This window comes from Kogia breviceps, chromosome 2 (assembly GCF_026419965.1).
Source record: "Kogia breviceps isolate mKogBre1 chromosome 2, mKogBre1 haplotype 1, whole genome shotgun sequence".
NCBI lineage: Eukaryota > Metazoa > Chordata > Mammalia > Artiodactyla > Physeteridae > Kogia > Kogia breviceps.
The window spans coordinates 39,476,456-39,498,873 of record NC_081311.1 but is presented as its reverse complement, the minus strand read 5'-3'; the positions used below and the strand labels follow the sequence as shown (position 1 = coordinate 39,498,873).

Here is a 22,418-nt window from a genome sequence, read left to right as displayed (position 1 = left end):
AACTTTTCTCCTGATATAACTTAAAAAAATGGACAAATATGTATTAAAAGAATGGTTTTTAAAACAGTAGGCATGAAAACAGTGATCCTTGAGTGACAGAAAATGAAAACGATGAGCCCTACAATTGCCTCAGTTTTATGCCTTCTGAGAGTTTACAGGCCACAGCACAAGGAGGCAGAATCAAGCAACGCTAGGCAGTCTATGTAAGTTAAGGAATAGATGTGGGAATCCAAGAAGACCAAGTAGTCTTGAGTTCACAGGGTAGAGTAACAGAGAAAAGAGAGGACCATAGAAAGGAGAGGTACACAGAGAGAGAACTCTGGAGATTTGCAGATGGCTCCCTTCAACTCTGCATGCTTGTAAGGAAAGTACCTGAACCTAGGAAAAGAATCATTTAAAAGAATTAGAGAGAAAATCCCAGGCTCATAGAGAACTGTGAAAAGTTCCTGTTCCCACCAGCCAGAATGGGAAAACTCATAATTCAAAAGAATTCTACCTTAAGTGCATAGTAGAGAGATTTTCCCTAGAATAAAACCAGCTCTGCCTAAAAACTTACAAAGACCCACTCAAATCAAACTCTTCCCAAATAATTCAATAACACCCTAAAACAAAGTTCAAAAATATTTACAGGAATAGGAGAACATCTAACACCTAACAAGATAAAAATTCACAATGTCTGACATCTAAATTATCAAGCATACAAAAGAAAGAAAAGCTCTTCTCATAACGAGAAAACTCTCAATCAAAACTGACACATAAATGAATTAGATGATAGAATTAGTAGACAAGGACACTAAAACAGTTGTTATAACTATTCTGTGTGTTCAAAAATCTAGCAGAAAGAATGAACATGTTAAGTAGACATGTGGAAGATTTTTATTAAAAATAACCTAATCCAAGAGATGAAAATTATAGTATCTATAAAGAAAATACATTAGATGGAATTATCAAATTAAACATTGCAGAAGAAAAGATTACTGAATTTGAAGACACAGCAATAAAAATGATACAGAATTTAAAAGGGGAAAAGACTGAAAAAAAATGAACAGAGCAGCAGTGAGCTGTGGAACATCTTCAAGCCGCCTAATATACAGGTAATTGGAGTTCCCAAAGGATAGAAGAGAGGAAGAAATTCAGAAAAAAATAATGAATAAATAATGGCCAAAATTTTCCAAATTTGCTGAAAACTATAAGCCCACAAATCCAAGAAGCTCAATGAACCCCAAGCACAAGAAATGTAAAAAAAATGACATCAAGGATCCTTAAAATCAAATTGCTGGAAACTAGAAATAAAAAGAAAAATATTCTAAAAACAAGAGGAAAAAAAGGACACATTACACACAGTAGAACATACATAAGGATGACGGCAGATTTTTTTTCCCACTGAAAATAATGCAAACCAGAAGACAGTAGAGCAAAATCTTAAGGTCTTAAAAGAAAAAACTGCTAACCAAGAATTCCATAAACAGTAAAAATATTCTTAAAAATGAAAATAAAATAAAGACATTTCAAACATATAAAAGAAGAAAGAAAAATGTTAAAAGATGTCCTTCAAGCAAACAGAAAATGACACTAAATGGAAATCTGGATCTACAAAAAGAAATGAAGGGTCAGTTGTTAATGTGTGAGTTAATATAATATTTTTCTCTTATTATTTAAGTCTCTTTAAAAATAATCTACTGTTTAAAAATAAGAACAATCCATGATGGAGTTGATAAATTATATAAAAGTAAAATATACGACAATAACACAAAGACCAGAAAAAGATCAATGGAATAAAACCACTGGCCAGAATGGTCAAGAGAAAAAAATCAAACAGAAGGCTCAAATTATCAGTATCAGGAATAAAACAGGGGACACCAATACAGATTCTATAGATATGTAAAAGATATTAAGGAAAAATTGGCAATGACTTTACACCTGCAAATTCAAATAACTTAGATAAAATGAAATGGATAAATTCCTTGAGATATAGAAACTACTAAAGATCATTCAAGAAGTAAATGGCCTTAATAGTGAAAAATTTACCAAACTGTACACTTTAAATATGTAGTTTATTGTATGTTAATAATATATCAATAAAAATAATTTTTAAAATAACTAACAAACAAAGAAGTCTTTACATGACTTCCTATGGCACACAAGACCTTTTACAGGTAATTTCCCACCTGCTGCTCCACCTTAGGCCCTCTATAGTCCATATACCTAGATGTGGTATGTCTTGACTGGCTCTGTGAACTCCTACTCATCCTCCAAGACCTAGCCCATATTAAAAACATTTTTTAATAAAAACAGTCCATGGATTCATAATCAATGATGACCATCTAAACAGAGATGTGCTGTTCAATTATTTATTTTACTGTTAACTCGCATGAATAACTAGCATTAATTTATTTTTTCTAATTTTCTTCATTTTCACCAGTGAGATTATCAAATTAGCCAGTCTCACCAATGGTTAGCAAAATGTTTCAACAACAATTAGAATTTTCTGCAAAAATCAGTATATTCTTTATATAGAGCAAGCAGCCCTGCAGCCAATATCATGGTTCACTTAAAAAAATAAAATTTGTATCCAGTTAGCCAAATTTTCCTAATCCTTAAAAGCGTTCTTGTCCTTGATTTTTCTTCTTACCATCACAATTTCCTGTTTAGTCACACTCACCGTAACTATGAGAGGCAACCCCACTACAAATATAATGTGCCAATTCAAACAGTAGTGGTATAGAACAGACATTTCTGACATGAAAGAATGAGGAGGTCAGTAGGTCCTCTCCCTAAAAAGCAACTATATATATATAGACAAAACTGTCAAAAATAACCATTTTTAAATTTTATTTTACCTCTTGAAATACAGTTGATTTACAATGTCATGTTAGTTTCTGGTGTATAGTGATTCAGTTATTTACTTTTTTCATATTCTTTTCCATTATAGGTTATTATAGCTTATTACAAGATATTGAATATAGTTTCCTGTGCAACAGTAGGACCCTGTTGTTTATCTATTTTCTATATAGTAGTTTGTATCTGCTAATCACAAACTCCTAATTTATTCCCTCCCCAATTTCCCCTTTAGTAACCAAAAGTTTATTTTCTATGTCTGTATGTTTCTCTCTTGTAAATAAGTTCATTTGTATCATATTTTAGATTACACAGATCAGTGATAGCATATGATATTTATCTTTTTCTGTCTGACTTACTTCACTTAGTATGATCATCTCTAGGTCCATCCATGTTGCTGCAAATGGCATTGTTTCATTTTTTTATGGCTGAGTAGTATCTATTGTATATTATATAATACCACATCTTCTTTATTCATTCATCTGTCAGTGGACATTTAGTTTGCTTCCATTCCATATCTTGGCTATTATAAATAGTGCTGCTATGAACACTGGGGTGCCTATATCTTTTTAGAGTTTTCTCTGGATATATGTCCAGGAGTGGGATTGCTGGATCATATGTAACTCTAAAAATAACCATTTTAGCACTTCAGTTATCAACCAAAAGCTGAGAAATGTTTGTTCATTAAAACTACTAAACTTAGTGGTAAGCACAGTGCAAGTTTTTGGTGTTCTTACCAGGGTTGCTCTCATCCTCTATAGTACTATATTTCAACCAGATGGGGAAGGTCATAAAATCAACAGCTTTTCTGCTGCTGCCAGAAGGAACTTACTTAATTTGGAACATAGCCATTTAAAGTGGTGATCTCAGTGGAAGGCAAACATTGAGGGATAGTGGCTAGACTGGTAATTGGTGATTTAATAGTTTGCGGGGAAGTAAGATAACTGTCATGTTTTTAATAAGCTCTTATCCTATCCTGGACTAACCAGAGGCTATGATCATACAGAGAACAGAGAAGGCCCAAACCACTCATATATCCCTGGCTAATGTCTGGATGTACGTGCAGAGGAGATGTAAGAGACCCCAGTGGAAATTAAAATTTGGGGAAAACTGAAAATGGTCTGAAGTTTGAATGCATACCCTAGCCCACACAGTTCTATCAGCAGAGATTGAAATTCTTACTCCTCGAGCCACCTAAATACAAACTCTGACCAATATTCAGCTGAACATTAAGTTCTGTAATCACAGAAGCAACACTTGAGAGCGAGACTCAAAATCAAGTATAAAAAACTGAGCAAAGATATAGCAGCCATACATTGTAAGAGAGACAGACTTTACTAATTAGCCCAGTCAAGTTTTAAATGAGCAAACAACTAAACAAAAATAACAACTCTGGGGTGGGGAAGTGAAGCTAGAATCCAGAGTTGCTACAATATATCAACAAACATGCAGTATTCAAACAACAACAGCAATGAAATGAGATGTGCATACAAGAAAGTATTGCCCATACATACAAGAAAGTATCACCCATACATACAAGAAAGTATCACCCATACTAAGCAGAAAAAAGGAATAATCAAAACTGCCTCTCTGTGTCCCCAGATGTTAGATTTAGCAAAGACTTCAAAGGAGTTGTTATTAAAATGTTCTAAGAACAAATATAAATCAGGTTTAAACAACTAAAGGCAAGTATAATGATAATGATTTAACAAATAGAGACACAGTGAAGAGAATTTTCTGGAGTTGAAAATCACAACTGAAATGAAAAATTCACTAGAGGGATTTCACAGCAAATGTGAGATGACAGAAGAAAGAATAAGTGAACTAGAATTTATCAATATAAATTATCCTATATGAAGAATAGATAGGCAAAGAAAGATTGAAGTAAAATTAACAGAGCCTCAGAAACATGTGGGACAACACCGAGTATATTGACATTCACAAAACAGAAGTTCCAAAACTAGAAGAAAGAGAGAAAAGAACAAAAAACTTTTTGAAGAAATAATGGCTGCAAACTTCCCAGACTTGATGAATGTCACCTTATAGATCCAAGGAACTCAACAAATTCCAAGTAGGATAATCACAAAGTGATTCACATTTAGATATACTGTAGCAAACTAGTGGTAGACGTAGACAAAAAGAAAATTTTGAAAGCAGCAAGAGAAAAGTGATTCATTTCTTACAGAGAAACTACAATAAAATTAACAATTGACTTTTCATTAGAGAGTGAAGTACAGAAAGTAACAGGATAACATAATCAATGTAATAAAAGAAAAAAATTTTTCAATCAAGAATGCAGCAAAACCATTCTTCAAAGATAAGATAAATCCATTCCAGATAAACAAAGACTGAGAGAATTTGTTGTTAGTATAACTGTCTTACAAGAAATACTAAAGGAAGTCCTTCCAGCTGAAAGAAAATGATGCTAGATGATAATACAAATTCTTAAAAAGAAATAAAGAGTACCAGAACTGGTAAATATGTAGGTAAATAAAAATTTTCTATAAATATACTTTTTCATAGATTATCTTCATGTCTTTAAAAGACATAAGATTTTATAAAACAATAATTATAACACTGTATTATTACATTTACATGTAGATATAATATGTGACAATATTACCAAAGATGGGAAAGGGAAAAAAGATATTTGAGAAGAATCTTTTTGTATTTTTTAGAATTAAGTTAGTATTATATTAAAGTAGGTTGTGATTAGTTAAGATGCATATTATAGCTCTGTGACATGAGATATAAATATATATATATATATATATTTGGTCTCTGTCCCCATTTCCTGGCACACAGCTTGTAAAACCCTTGAAATCTCCGCTAATGTGTCTTTTGTATGCTATTAAGATGACTGGTGGCTGCAGACTACTGCATAACCTCAGAATGGGGGCAAACAAACCCTGTGATTGGAGGGTTAGAACTTTCAACTCCAACCCCCTGATCTGCAGGGAAGGGAAAAGAGCAGGAGGTTGAGTTAACTGCCAATGGCCAATGATTTAGTCAATCATGCCTACATAATGAAGCCTCCACAAAAATCCCTACACTATGCGGTTTGGAGAGCTTCCAGGCTGGTGAATATGTGGAGATTCTGGGAAGGTGTCATGGCTGGAGAAGCTCTGCATTCTTTCCCCCATACCTTGCCCTATGCATCTCTCCATTGGTTGTTCCTGAGTTGTATCCTTTTATAATAAACTGGTAATCTAGTAAGTAAACTATTTTCCTAAGTTCTGTGAGCTATTCTAGCAAGTCATTAAACCTGAGGAGGAGGTCATAGGAATCTCCAATTTATAGCCAGGCTGTTAGAAGCACAGGTGACAACTTGGATTTGCCACTGGTGTCTAAAGTATGTGTGTATGGGGAGCGGGAGGGGTGGGGGAGGGTGCAGTCTGGTGGGACTGAGCCCTTAACCTGTGGGATCTGTGCCAACCCCAAGTAAATACCATCAGAATTGAGTTGAATTGTAGGATATCAAATTGGTGTCCACAGAGAACTGGAGAGTTACTTGGTAGGGGGAAACCTCCACACATCTGCTGTCAGAAGTATTGAGAGTGGAGTGTAAAGAGAGGAAACAGAGTTCTTTTTCAAGTCCCTAAAATAACTACCAGGAAAACAGCTAAAAATATACATAGTAAAAAACCAACAGAGGAATTAAAAAAGGACACTAAAATATAAAAATAACCTAAGCATCCACCTTAAGAAATGCAAAAGAAGAGGGTGTAAGAAGAGCAAAATAAAATCAAAGCAGGCAGAAGGGAAGAAATGAAACACTAGAGCAAAAATCAGTGAAATGGAAAAACAGATAAAAATCAATGAAGCTAAAAGATGGCTCTTTGAAGACACGAGTCAGCAAAATCAGGCAGAAAGAGGGGACATCATTATTGACCTTACAGAAATTAAAAGAATTATAAGGGAATATTATGAACAAGTTTATCCCCACACATTAGACAATTACATGAAATGGGAAAATTCCTAAAGACAAAGTAAACTCTTAGAAAGACATATAATTGACTCAAGAACAGAAAATCTGAATAGGCCTAAAACAAGTAAAGGAACTGAATTAGTGATTTTAAATAGTGCCATAAAAAGAAGCCCAAATTCAAAAGACTTTGCTGGTGAATCTGATCCAATATTTAAAGAAGAAATAACATCAATCTTTTGCATACATTTTCAGAAAATACAAGAGGAAGCACTTTCGACTCCTTTTTTGAGATCAGTGTTACCCTGATACCAAGGGCAGACAAAGACAACACATGAAAAGAAGACTACAAATGCCCCTCATGGACATGAGTACAAAACTCTTCAGAAAAATGTTAGCAAACCAAATTTAACAACATGTAAAAAGTATCATATACCATTACTAAAAGGTATTTATTTAATATCTTAAATCAACCAATACAATACACCCTATTAATAGAATGAAAAACAAAAACCACATGATCACCTCAGTAGACACAGAAAGGATTTGAAAACATTCAACACCCTTTCTTCATAAAAACTCTCAACAAACTAGACATAGAAGGGAATTTTTTTAACCTGATAAAGGGCATCTACAAAAATTCTAAAGAAAACATTATACTTAATGACTGAATACTTTTCCTCCTAAGATTAGAAACAAGATAAGGATGTCCAGTCTTACAACTTCTTTTCAACATTGCATTGGAGACTCTAGCCAGTGCAATAAGGAAACAAATAAAAGGCATCCACAAACGAAATTCAAAAAGGAATAAGTAAACCTGTTTTTATTCACAGATGACATACTATACATAGACTTTTCTAAGGAATCTACACCAAAAAAAATCTATTGGAACTAATAAATGATTTAGCAAAGTTGCAAGACACAAGATATATATATCAAATAGTAGTGGTAGAAATCCTGCTTCATTTCTATGTGCTTTTCCTATCCTTGACATATCATAGACAACTTTTCTATGCTACAGTGAATAGTTCCAGGACTATCCCTTTAAAAAGAAAAGGAATAATGTGAATTTTAGAAATTAAAGTTTCCACAATTACCAACTGAAAAATAAATACTTCCCCAGTTTCATGTTTTCAGAGCCTCTGCAGAGATAAGAACAATTTTCTAAATTATTGCTAACAGCTGGTCCGAGCCATGATTCGAGGCAGGTGGTGACATTAAACAACATCTTTCCACCCATCCCCACACAGTCTTCTGAAGGATCCCAATACCTCTTTGCGAGTCTTACCACTCTGTATTGAGGGTTGGCCGGCTGCAGGACATCCCCAAAAGTTGTGCCTACAGGCGCTCTGTCCACAGTATTAGGGATTAATGGGGCCATCAGGTCTTTGAAAAATGGAGGCTCTGGACCGCTGCTCAGATTGGCTACTGTATCCTAGAACAGAGAGCATTTGCTTAAGAAGCATACAATGTAGAGACAAGACCCTTTCCCCAGATCCCCAAAAATGCCTTCATTAAAGCAAACACATACACACTCACTTTCCCACTCCCTCTCCCTCTTCCCAAGAGCTAACAACTGTAACAAAATATGAGGGGAACTCTGCTGAAATAGGAGCCTAGATGTCCATAATTTAAACTTTTGTGACTAGAAGGAAGTGTTGGTCACAGGTAACACTTTCACTCCCCTAGGCAGTATAATCTAGAGTGTAAGCTAGGAATCATGATTCCGGGACAGCCATTCTTTAACTGTATGACTCTGGACAGAAAGACATGATAAGCCTCTGTAACATGACACTGTAAGTATTCTTTTAAGGTTTAAAAAGTGTTGAGTCTCTCTTATCCAAAGTCACTACCAAGTTTTTTCCTAAATCCTTCTCTGTGCTCATTAAAGAATATAATAAATATATTTTTAATTTAAAAGTTAAGATCAGGGCTTCCCTGGTGGCGCAGTGGTTTGAGAGTCCGCCTGCCGATGCAGGGGACACGGGTTCGTGCCCCGGTCCGGGAAGATCCCACATGCTGCGGAGCGGCTGGGCCCGTGAGCCATGGCCACTGAGCCTGCGCGTCCAGAGCCTGTGCTCCGCAACGGGAGAGGCCACAACAGTGAGAGGCTCATGTACCGCAAAAAAAAAAAAAAGTTAAGATCAGCCTGTATCATGACTGGTTTAATCTATGCTTTCCACAACATTTGCCACCTTTAATAGTGTCACCAAAATTCTAATCTCAGATTTTAGATAGCCCTCATATGGATTTGAGGTACTTTAATCCTTGCTTTATATGTTTAATCTTGACAGCAGCCACATAACCTACTCGTTATCATTCTCATTTTGCAAATGGGAAGATAGGCTTGCAGATACTCAGTGGGGTTTTTTTTCAAGATCACATAGATATTCTTAGACATGTAACTGTAAAATTCTAAACAAATTTCTGCAAAATGAATCACACTTTTCTTCCTAAATATCACTATAAAATTTGATGACTCTACTTCCATGGGAAGAGCTATAAACCTGTAATTGCATGAAAGTTAAACAGTGCTTATCTCTAGAGATGGGTTAGAGGTTTATACTTTTCTGTATAATCTGGATATTCTACAAATAGTTCGCTTTTATGATGAAAAATAAAAATAGTTCTGTTTTTTAAAAAAGTAGCAGACCTAAAATTGAAAAGAATATTATGATAAAACAATAACCAGATAATTAAAATATATCCAAAGTAAATACCTTGTACTGAAACTTCAAACACACAGTCAATAACTAATTAGATGGAGGCATATGAAATTGCCTACAGAAACAGCAGTTGTGTTTCAATTTAATAAATCCAAGCTCTTTCTTTGAAAGGGCTTTATTGTCTTGGCTATGTCATCATTGCCTCACAGCCTTTATTGGGGCTTATGTGGTATTGTACAAGGGTCCATTTATCACGTTAAAGTCCTTATCCTGCTTATTGACTAATCTTTTGACACCAGAGTGCCGCTTCATATGTAAACTATATTCCAGAGGGAAGATATACACAAGTGGAGTTCCTTTTTTTTTTTTTTTTTTTTTAACAAATTTATTTATTTATTTTTGGCTGCGTTGGGTCTGTTGCTGCGCACGGGCTTTCTCTAGTTGCGGCGAGCGTGGGCTACTCTTCGTTGTGGTGCGCGGGCTTCTCATTGCGGTGGCTTCTCTGTTGCGGAGCACGGGCTCTAGGCGCGTGGGCTCAGTAGCTGTGGCTCTCCGGCTCTAGAGCGCAGGCTCAGTGGTTGTGGCGCACGGGCTCAGCTGCTCCGCGGCATGTGGGATCTTCCCGGACCGGGGCTCGAACCCGTGTCCCCTGAATTGGCAGACGGATTCTTAACCGCTGCGCCACCAGGGAAGTCCCAAGTGGAGTTCCTTTAAGTAAACTTATTTAGGTGTACAGATTTTAGGTAGATACAATGTGTGTGTACATTCCAAGACACTGTTGTACTTTATCAAGTCTAAGGCTCTATTGATTATAATAACTATTATTATTATTTTTGAACCACCAAGAAAGTGAAAACATGCTACTAACTATAATTGTAAGATTCCTTTGATTGGAAGATATTGAGTTGGCCAAAAAGTTTCTTCAGTTTTAGGTAAAAATAAAAGACATTTTTCATGTTCACCAAGAACTTTATCAAACAACGTATTCATTAACCGAATGAACTTTTTGGCCAACCCAATACATCCCAATTTCAGAGATGTTATAATATGGAAAATGGGCATCTCAGAACTGATAAACCACTCAATTCAGGAAGCAACTGGAGAGAAACTGACCAATATTAGAGAGCACTGGTTCAACTCACAGTTACAGTAAGCTTGATCACTTCTCATCTCTGAACCTATTTGCTCATCTGAAAAATGGGGAAAAATACCTCCATACTTCATACGATAATTGGGAGGATAATAGGTATGAAAAAAGTGGTCACTACCAAAAGATGTTAACTGACTCTGAGTTTATTTTACCAGTTTCATTTCTTAGAGGTACCTCACAGCTACAATATTTTTAAATATAAAGATTTTCAAAGAAACTGAACGCTCAAAGCTAAGGTCGTTTTGGCCTCCCTCTGCACTTCCCACCCGTGAGACACACAAACATACAATTTTTGATTACCGTAGCAATGGCCTTAGCAAGGACCCTGAAAAGCTGGATGTAAGCAGACAGAGTATGTGGTCCATAAATTGTGGATGCTGCCTCATACCGCTGAGCCTGCAGGAGAGGCAGAACAGAATCTTACACCATGCTGCAGATTTCGATCCATTCACAGAGGTGTTGCATTTTAGTGAGGGGTGATGACTGGACATCTTGCATTATCCAAACTGACATAATTCAAGACTACTTATGACAAAGGAGAGTGGGCATTTCCATTTACCAGCAAAAGTAAATGGCTCCCATCAACTACTTGTTCAAGGCAGTGAAGAATTCTCCTGGCTTATGCCATTTGGACCAACAGTCCAGTTAACCTGAAAGAGGGTAATAGCTCCTGAGTTTACGTCTATTTTAAGTACTTGTAATATAAATGTTTTCCCCCAAAGAGTACAGCAGGAGAAAAAAATTGAGGAAAAATAAGAGTCTTAGTAACTCCTGGATAAACTGGGGGGTGATGGAACTATCTGGAGAAGGACATTTAACCCATAATAGAACCAAATACAACTCCTTTTACCTGAGCGCCAAGGCTTTGGCTGTTCCACAGAAACCTCCAGTTCATCAAATCTAACCTGGAACTCATCACTCCAAATATATCAGCTTTCCCTGCAACATTCTTCATCTCAGTGAAGGCCATCCTTCCAGTCTCCCATGCCAGGATCATCTTGCAGTCAGCTTAGACCCCTCTCTCTCCTTCATCCTATACCCTATAAGTCTCCAGGTCATCATTCTTTAACATCTCTTGAATTTTTTCATTTTCCTCTTTCTTTACTGCTTTACCTTGGTCAAACCCTTAGCTCTCACCCAGATCACAACTACAGCTTCTTAATCAGTTCTCTGCCTCTACACTTGGCCTTCCAATTCATTTTCTACACTGCCATCCTAGTGAGCTTTCTAAATCACAGATTTCAACAGAGCATTCCTTCCTCTAAATTCTACTGCAGTTCCCCAAAATCTTCCTTATTGAATAAAAGACTCTCCATCGACCTAACCCTTGTCTCCCACTCTAGCCCCTGTCTCACTACCCTCATCATGCTAATTCCATGGTACTCAACTAATTATGGTCCCTTAAATATACTAAGTCTGCCCCTCTGGACATTTGTGTATGTAGCTCCCTCAGTATGGAACACCCTCCCTAACTTTTATTTGCTTAATTAGTCCTTACTCATTCTCAATAACTTGGACAAATTCTACATCTTTGTGAAAATCTGCCAGTCCCCAACTTCAACTACCCAGTCTAAAATGGTGCTCTTTCTCTTCATTTTCATAACACCTTGTGCATCCCTTTCACAGAAATGTAATCATCTGCTTTCTCCTATTCTTTTACTGGCTCATAAATTCTAGTGGTCTTGAGGGCAAGGCATTGTTATGCCCAGATAGTGGCTAGTACAGTATCTCTCACAAAATATATCTGTTGACTGAATGAGTTAATTAATTAATTAATTAATTAATACTAATATTTTCATGTCCCTAACCAGGAGACTGGTTAAGCTAGTAGGGGTTCCTAACTTTACTTGAGCCTTGGACTACTTTGGCAGTCTGTTGAGGCCTATGGACCCCTTTCAGAGCAACATTTCTAAACACATAAAATAAAATACATGGATTGACAAAGGAAACCCATTCAACTGAAATCAAACAATAATAAACCAATTTTGTGATAGAGTAATGTTTGTGCTTCTGTATGATGCTACCGAATAACAAGATCTAGTAGCAGATCTAATAACCACTGTGATTTTAAAATAGCAATGAGAGTAAAAGGTATTTCCAGATGTGCAGTAACTATTTGTGATATGAAAAATATTCACGGTTCCTACTGGTGACAAAAGTCAGAGGTACAGCTAATATTACTGTCATTTGTTGCCTACATTCATAATTGAAAGAGATGCTAAATGATAGTTACAGATAAATGAAAAAGTGGATACATGAAAACTTATTCACATCTAATTTTACCCCAGTTAAGAACCTTTATTCAACAGGATTTCCTAGAAGGCAGGGACCCTTCAGTAAAGTCAACAGAGGGCAGCAGGGCAGACTCTACTGCTGGAATTACTGAGTATTTGTCAAGGGGTAGCCCGTGTGCCACAGTATGGATTGCCAAGTTATACCTGCAGATGTATTAGAAACCATTAATTGTGGAACTCTACACTGTTTTCACCTTTTTAACTACTGTTGTTTAAAAGTACTTGGGCTTTCTGTACTATTTGTAAACAAAAACGCATTACCAGCTAGCAGCCTCCCTAACTTTTTTGAGGCTCTGTTTCTTAATCTGTATCATGGATATAATAATACCCTACTTCAGTCAGGGCTAATTGTGAGGATTATGTAAGATCACATTTGCAAGGTGCTTAGCCAGTGCACTCAATAAACAGAAGCTATCAATGGGAATGTTTCCCAGGTTCTAAAGAAGTTTAAGGTACCAGAAGCATTAAGGATAGAGTTAGGAATGTTGTATGCCATAACCCAGGCTTATTATCAGTGCCCCTGACAAAGTAACTTATTTCATGGAAAGTGGAAGTCGGTGAGACTAGAATTTTGACCCGAACCTGGAAATGGCCAACCTAGAACTCCCAAATACAACCTCTGGCTTATCATTCTCTTACCAGCCCTAAAACAAAATCACCTCTCAAAAATATGATTGAGGAAGTCCACAAAGAAATTCTGCATTTGACTCAATAGTCTTGACCAGGGTATAATTCACTTAAATGATGAGAACTTTTTATTTTACCTGGTATTCTTCATAGGTGGTAATGTAGTGTGTATATACATTGCATAGACCCGAAATAACAACAGTCATATTCAGCATCCCATAAATTGCAAATTCCTAGGGGGAAAGGGAGAGTGCAATAAAATTACTCTTCATCTTATAGTGTATTATCATCCTACTTATACTTAACATACAATTATAAATATGAGTCATTAGTGTAAGATAACTATCTTAACAATATTTTTCCTAATGATCAAAACTGCCTAGGAGTACAGGAGTATCAAAAGATCCCTTAGGAAAACTTAAAGCCATAACTCTGCACTATAGCTGGGCAAGTCAATGGATCTCCAAACATCTTAACGATTGCATTTACAGATGCAGAATCTTCTTATTACCAAAAATACAGATATTTTATCAATTTCCAAAAAAATATAATGGGAACATATTAGCTAACCACAGGAGTTATTTCCAGCTGCAAATAATAAGACATTTGTTGATTATGTCATGTTAGAACCATTTACAATACTTTCTGAATGTAAAGAAAATCACAAATATAGATAAAATACAGCATTTTTAACACGTGTTAGATTTTTATTTACACAGGACTTTAAGATACTAATGTACTTGGGGTCATTTACTACTGAATCCATAAAACCATTATCAATTTTTAAATTATTAGTACATAAATACAAATGAAATATTTTAATCTTACTATAGTTCTCTTATATTTTTTAAGTTTGTTCTTATGCCATCAATATTTCATCTTCACCTCCAGCCATTACTTTCAAGATGTGTAAAACTCTCGTCATCTTTGCAAAGAATAATTTAAAAGGTGCCAGATCATAGGGGTAGGGAATTCTTTTCTCTTTTCCAAATAAAAATGCATGGATATTTTATTTCATTTTTAATCTACCTCTTGAACTGCCTCCCGAAGCCTTCGTCCAGACATGGTCCTGAGTCAAGAAAACAGAATTATCAGAGTGTTTTCCTATTCAGAAGGTACACAGAAAGACTTGTAGTGTAAGCCAAAATGTTAGCCTGGTTAACAATAATAAAGTGTATAGAAACAATGCAAGTTAAAGTTGAGCTTTTTTCCTCACTGCCCTATCTTCAAAACAAATCCTAAAGTGAAAACAGACAACTTGAAGGAGGAAAACAGAATCAATGAATATCACTGGCAAAAGATCCCAATCACTTTCCATTCACTGAGTCAACAATAGGTTGCATTCTATTTAATAACAGCTGAGGCAAGTAGAGAGTGTACTGTTCCTGCCTACAAAGAACTTACTATTTCATTCATTCATTTAATCCTTCAGTAAAATATTGGACACCTACCACATACCAGACCCACTTCAAACTTCTAAGGATTCAACAGTATGGAGCTGACATTCTAGGGAGGGAAGATGGTCAACAAGCAAATAAAAAAGTGAGATGACAAGAAGTGCTATGGAGAATATAAAGTAGGATAAGGAGGAAAGAGAATGGTGGTGGTCATTGTGAGGATGGTGGTGTTCATGCTGATGCTGTAGTGGTGGTAGGAGTGGTGGGGGGTAAAGACAATGTTATATCATGTAAGAAAGACTGGCATCTCTGTTAGAGTTTTGAGCAGAGAATTGAAGAATAAAAGAGTTGGCCACGGGGATAAATGGAGGGTAAGTGTTTCAGGCAGAAGGAACTGTAAGTTCAAAAGCCCTAAAATAGAAGCGTGCTTGGTAGTCTGGGAATGGCACTGAAGCCAAGGTGGCTGCAGCAGGGGTGATCAAGGGGGAGTGGTATGAAATCAGATCAGAGAGCTTGCTGAAGAGAGAATCACATAGGGCCCTGTCGGATATTATAAGGGTTTGAGAATTTCTCTGGAGAGTTAGAAGCCATGGAAAGGTTGTGAGTAGTGACATGATTTGACTTATGCTTTACAGGTATTACTCTGGCTATAATGTTGAGGAAAGACTATAGATGAGTGAGGGAGAAGCAAGAAGGTGAGACAGGAGGTCTCACAGTAAAATCCAGGGGAGAGATAATGGTGGCTTAGACCCAGGTTGGGGCCGGGGGGTAGGGAGGGGAAGAATGATGGAAACTGTTGAATAGAACATACAGAATTTGCTGAGGGATTGAAAGCAGGGAAAATTGAAAAAGAGAGAATTCAGGGATGACTCTAAGATTTAGGGCCTGAGCAATGGAAAGATAAAAAATTGCTACTTACTAAGATAGGAAATATGGCATAAGGAGCGGATTTAAAATATATTTCCATGCTTCTAATACCTAAATTGACTGTTTCACGACCCTATGTTTTAATATTATTTAAAGTCTTTCTACTGACATAATAAATCACTGCATAATTTTATTGGAATGATAACTTTTCAAATTTTTCTGTTTACTTCAAGTTACCCACTAGTAATAGGCAGAGAGAGATTTATTCTTCAGAGGCCCCACCAAAAGAGGGTAGGAATATTTTTCACCGTTGCCAAACAGCACAGTAGGATACAAAGGAGTCAGTACAGAATTATCTGCCCACAATAAGAAGTGATCCCAACAGAAACACATCCACAGCAGTTACATGTGTAACTACAAAATGAAAAAGAGGAACTTACGTAAACTCCCCAGGGATGGCAGTGATGGCCAAGAACCCAAGAGTAATAATCTGAACATCAACTATATCTGGGTGCCAGGGATGAGGTTTTGACAGCTAAGAACCAAAAGCATGAAAACTGTGTTAAGAATATCTTCTTTCTATCGTCAAGAGACTGATGCTGCTCATAGAAGTTCCTTTATTAAAGGATTTTAAATGTTTCCAGCTGTTTTGGGGTGTCTTATCCTAATATCATATCTTTTTTCTAATTCATGTAGTATTAAATATTCTATCTATTCAATAGTAATAAGATGTAAATCTCATATACCAGTGTCCCAGTAACCTGGACTTATTTTCTCATCAATGAAGTTTCTAGTGGATTTGTCATTGTGGAATCACAATGTGTAATAGATAACCAAGTGTTCTCTTATATTACCATGGTGACTATCCTTATACAAGATGAATAAGGAATTACCATCATTTGGAATAGCTTAAGTTAATGATTTCTTTTTACTTTAATAGCACTTTAAATCTCCAGTTACCAAGTCTTGCCTTACTTTTTAGGTTTTCTCCAAGAGAATCTATCCTTTACCATATTCAGATTAGTAGAATCTTTCCCTCTATTCCTTTGTTTCCTCTCTTTCTTCTTCTTGGAGAATTTTAATTAAATATTAGAAAAAGCTCTATTTAAAAATTTTTTCTACATCAAAAATTCATGATAGTATTAACACTGGTATGAATATGAAAATCCATGTTCCAAAGAGTATTTAAAGAATACTGCTTTAGTTAATAATGTTGCCTGAGTTGTGAGAAAATAACCTGAGATGTTTTTCTCTGCAAAGAATTCTGTGTTCACTCCTATCCTGGAGTCAACATAAACAAATCCTGAATAAGAAAAATGTTAATCTTATTCTTCCTTTTCCACTGTTCTAATTGTTTCATTTATTTACTATAGATGTAAAACTCTAAGTCAGTGTATTTAATAATCATAATCCTTATTTCTTAGAGTTAGACTTATAGCATCCATATATTTTAATATTAAAATTTTGATATGGGAACATCTGAATAACACACAGACCTACTATTCAACACAGAGCTACTATTCATATCTGATAATTCATAAATATAAAAATAACAATATACTAATTTCACCATGATAATCAAAATGTATTACCTCTCCAGTATGAAGAAGGATTGGCTTTGGTTTTTGGCATTCTTTGATTTCTTCAGATGGCTTGCCCAGGGCCTGATCCCGAATTCTGTCCCAAAATGGATCCCCTACTGTTGTCCCTATTAGGAATGTTATGATTAATATGATTCCAACCCTCTGAAAAATATCATTATTTTGACAAATGTACAACAATGCTTTTAGGACTTTGAGAGATTTTATAAAGGTTGTTGTTCAATGATTCCAAACAGTTTGCATAATAGAAGAGGCAAAATGTCCTGTACATCCTAAAGTAGGAGCCATTGTTTAATTAGACCCTCAGTGTGGTTGATAGAATAAAAGAATATATATGTTCTACAACCTATTTTTTTTATTGCTCCTTCTCAACCATTTTGCAAATTGAAAAATATGATATAATTAAATGTAGGTCTATGAACTGAATCACCTTTCTCTTATTTTGAAAACTATAAAACAAACACCTCCATCTTGAAGTACCAGTTGTTTGACTTGTGGTCTCTAAAGACCCTCTCTTGAATCTCCACTTAATTATGTACACACACACACACACACACACACACACACACACACACACACACACACAAGCAATAAAAACAACCATCAAGCATAACACCCATAATTTAGGGAAAAGATATGTTAACTACAAAACCTAAGAACATAGAATCTATAATCCATTAGGAAAATATAACAACTATGAACATATATGGACCTACTAACAGAGTACAAAAATACATGAAACAAAACTGACAGAAATGAAGGGAGAAACAATCAACAATAATAGTCGGAACTTCAATAACTCCCTTTCAATAACAGATGGAACAACGAGTGAGAAGACCAATAGGGAAGTATAAAATTTGAACAGCACTAGAAGCCAACTAGACCTAACAGATACTAACAAAGGATCCCATCCAACAACAACATAATATATATTCTTCTCAAGTGCATATGGAACATTATCTAAAATAGACCATATTCTGGCCATAAAACAAACCTCAATAAATGTTTTAAAGTATAAATAATACAAAGTATGTTTTCAACCACAATGTAATGAAATTAGAAATAAGTAACAGAAGAAAATTTGATAAACTCACAAATATGTGGAAATTGAACAACATGATTATAAATAGCTAATGATCAAAAAAGAAATCAAAGAAAATATAAAAACAGATTTGGATGAATGCAAATGAAAACACAGTATATCAAAACTTATAGAATGCAGTGAAAGCAGTTCCCATAGGGAAAGTTATAGCTTTAAATGCCCTTATAAAGAAAGGAGATGACCTCAGCAAGATACCAAAGTAGAAGATATCAGCTTTCATCCCCCAACAGAATACAATAATTAGCTATCCACAAAAGAAAATAGCCCTGGGAGGGCTCAAGAGTCCAATTAAAAACCTACAGCAACACAGTGGAGCAAAAAACAGAATAACCACATGAAAAGGATCACTGGGAAGGTTGGCTTATCTGAGACATCTCAAGATGGCTAGGAACAAAAAAGGGCAGAAGATATCAGTACCAGCCACATAACAGGTGCCATCATTTGCTGCAGTGGCCTGCTCTGTGGAAGACCCTGGCAATCCTCGCCACTGAGAACCTGAACAGCCTCTGCAACAGACTCTCTACAGCTTTCATGAAAGAGGACCCTGTTTGCCAGTGCAAACCCCAGAAGCCTGCTCCACAGAGACACCAGCAGCTTGTATGACTGAGGTAACCAATGATGGATTACCATGGATCACTGGAGACATGCTGCCATACCTCCGTCATGAGGAGCTGCTGTTCCACTGCCCTGGAGTCAGGGCTGTCAGTCCCCCACCCCCAAACCCATACATGACCCTGACCCCAGAGCCATGGGTGTTCCATGTACGCCCATGTTACAGACCCCAACTTTGTGACCACGCTGTGTTTTCCTGGGCTCCAAACCCCAGATCTGCAGCTGCCCTACAAGTACCTGTATCTCAGGCACTGGAGCCACTGCAAGTGGACCTGAACCCCAGAACCACTGTCCTCTGCAAATGCACATGTTCTAGTCCCCAGCTGCATGGCTGCTCCACATGTGCTCGTACCTTAGGCACAGAGCTGCTGGTGAGCCAGGGCCCTGGACCCTGGAGGCATGGTTGCTCCACAAGCACCCAAGCTCCAGATATCAGGTTGTCACTGTTTCATGGATGCCACATATCAGACATCAGTGCCACCACCACTGTGAGTGTACCTGAAGCCAAACATAGCACCAAAAGTGATGCCCTTGGCCATGACATCCTCCAAGGGAGAAAAGGATGTCAGGATGTCCCCAGCAGATTTCACCACTGAAGATCACAACAGCACTCACAGCAGCTGCAGATACCCTTAGTATTGGCCTTTGAGGACGCATGCAATATTCACCAATGATGACCTAAGCTGACAGAGCTGCATGGAGACTATGCCACTTGGGCTGCCCTGGAGCTGGAACAACCACAGTCACCCAGTCAATGTCTCTGCAGCCACCCACAGGTGAAGGTCTTTCCCCACCAAAACCATTCTGTCAAGTCTGGAAGAAGTGACTGATCCATCAAATGCACAGACAAATGCAATTCTAGGAGAGACAACAACAATCAAGGAAACATGACATCACAAAAGGAACACAATAATTTTCCAATAACTGACCAAAGAATTGGAGATCTACAAATTGTCAAAGAAGAACTCAAAATAATTGTGTCAAAGAAATTCAGCAAGCTACAAGAGAACACAAATATACAACTTAACAAAATCAAGAAAATAATTATGAACAAAATGAGAGTTCAACAGAAAGGCAGAACCATAAAAAAGAGCCAAACAAATTCTGGAGCTGAAGAATGCAATGAATGAAATGAACAATGCTATAGAGAGCATCAACAGCAGATTTGATCAAGCAGAAGAAATAATCTGTGAACTCAAAACAAGTCATTAGGAACTATTCAATTAAAGTGAAAAAAATAATGAAAAAGAATGAAGAAAGCCTACATGAATTATGAGACACAAAATGCCAAAGGGAGTTCTTCAAGCTGAAATGCAAGGATGCTAATAGCCCATAAAAGATATGAAAGAACGGGTATACCTCATTTTCTTGCACTTTGCTGATACTGTGTTTTTTTGTTTGTTTGTTTGGGGTTTTGTTTACAAATTGAGGGTTTGTGGTAACCCTGCATTGAGCAAGTTGATCAGTGCCATTTTTCCAACAGCAGTTGCTAACTTCATGACTTTGTGTCATATTTTAGTAACCCTCACTAGATTTCAAATTTTTTCATTATTGTTATATTTCTTACAGTGATCTCTGATCACTGATCTTTGATGTTACTACTGTAATAGTTTGGCAGCACTACAAACCACATCCATATAAGACAGCAAAGTTAATTGATAAATGTATGCGTTCTGACTGCTCCACCGACTGGCTGTACCTCCACCTCTCTTCCTCTCCTTAGGCCTCCCTATTCCCTGAGACACAACAATATTTAAATTAGGCCAATTAATAACCCTACAATTGCCTCTGTGTATTCAAGTGAAAGGAAGAGTCGCACATCTCTCATTTTAAATCAAAAGCTAGAAATGATTAAGCTTAGTGAGGAAAACATGTTGAAAGCCATGATATGACAAAAGCTAGATCTCTTGCACCAAACAGTCAGCCAAGTTGTGAATGCAAAGAAAAGTTCTTGAAGGAAATTAAAAGTGCTATTCCAGCGAACACACAAATGATAAGAAAGTGAAACAGCCTTATTACTGATATGGAGAATGTTTTAATTGTCTGGATAGAAGAGCAAACCAGCCACAACATTCCCTTATGGCAAAGCCTAATTCAGAACAATGCCCTAAATTTCTTCAATTCTATGAAGGCTGAGAGAGGTGAGAAAGCTGCAAAAGAAAACTCTGAAGGTAGCAGAGGTTGGTTTATGAGGTTTAGGGAAAGAAGCCATCTCCATAACATAAAGGTTCAAGGTGAAGCAGCAAGTGCTAATGTAAAAGCTGTGGAAAGTTATCCAGAAGAATAAGCCAAGATAATGAATGAAGGTAGTTACACTAAAAAACAGATTTTCAACATAGGCAAGACAATCTTCTTTTGGAATAAGATGCCATCTTGGACTTTCTTAGCTAGAGAGGAGAAGTCAATGCCTGGCTGACTCTCTTGTTAGGGACAAACATAGCTGGTCACTTTAAGCTGAAACCAATGCTCATTTACCATTCTGAAAGTCCTAGGCCTCTTAAGAATTGTGCTAAATCGACTCTGCCTGTGCTCTATAAATGGAACAACAAAGCCTATATGATCACAGCACATCTGTTGACAAGATGGTTTACTAAATATTTAAACACCACTGTTGAGATCTACTGCTCAGGAAAAGATTCCTTTCAAAATATTACTGCTCACTGACAATGCACAGGTCACCCAAGAGCTCTGATGAAGATGTACAAGATTAATGTTGTTTTCATGCTTGCTAACACAACACTCATTCTGAAGCCTGTGGATCAAGGAGTATTTTTGACTTTCAAGTCTTATTACTTAAGAAATACATTTCATAAGGCTATAGCTACCATGGACAGTGATTCCTCTGATGGATCTTGGAAAAGTCAATGGAAAACTTCCTGGAAAGGATTCACCATTCTAGATGCCATTAAGAACATTCATCATTCATGGAAAGAGGACAAAATATCAACATTAACAAGGGCTTGGAAAAAGTTATTTCAGCTCTCATGGATGACTTTGGGGGGTTCAAGACTTCGGTTGAGGAAGTAACTGAAGAGGTGGTGAGAACAGCAAGAGAACTAGAAGTAAAAGCAAAGCCTAGGGCTTCCCTGGTGGCGCAGTGGTTGAGAATCCACCTGCACAGGGGACACGGGTTTGTGCCCTGGTCCAGGAAGATCCCACATGCCGCAGAGCGGCTAGGCCCGTGAGCCATGGCCACTGAGCCTGCGTGTCTGGAGCCTGTGCTCCGCAGCAGGAGAGGCCACAACAGTGAGAGGTTCACGTACCGCAAAAAAAAAAAAAAAAAAAGACTAGGATCAGATGGTTTTACTGGTGAATTCAACCAAACATTTATGGAAGAAT

General features: G+C 36.8%; 1 protein-coding gene across 3 annotated transcripts in view; it reads right to left on the bottom strand.

Annotated features, from left to right (window-relative positions):
• The window catches only part of ASAH2 (N-acylsphingosine amidohydrolase 2), an 83,616-nt gene that overhangs the window by 11,266 nt on the left and 49,932 nt on the right, over positions 1 to 22,418 (bottom strand). The window contains exons 13-18 of one of the 3 annotated variants that reach the window (XM_067027456.1): positions 17,357 to 17,472; positions 16,205 to 16,299; positions 14,530 to 14,569; positions 13,638 to 13,733; positions 10,880 to 10,975; positions 8,052 to 8,198 (exon numbers count right to left, since the gene is read on the bottom strand). In XM_067027456.1, the coding sequence (XP_066883557.1) occupies positions 8,052 to 8,198; positions 10,880 to 10,975; positions 13,638 to 13,733; positions 14,530 to 14,569; positions 16,205 to 16,299; positions 17,357 to 17,472 (590 nt within the window). Of the gene's footprint in view, positions 1 to 8,051; positions 8,199 to 10,876; positions 10,976 to 13,637; positions 13,734 to 14,328; positions 14,401 to 14,529; positions 14,570 to 16,204; positions 16,300 to 17,356; positions 17,473 to 22,418 lie in introns of those variants that run through there. The other 2 variants (XM_059053994.2, XM_059053995.2) reach the window with 2 other exon arrangements.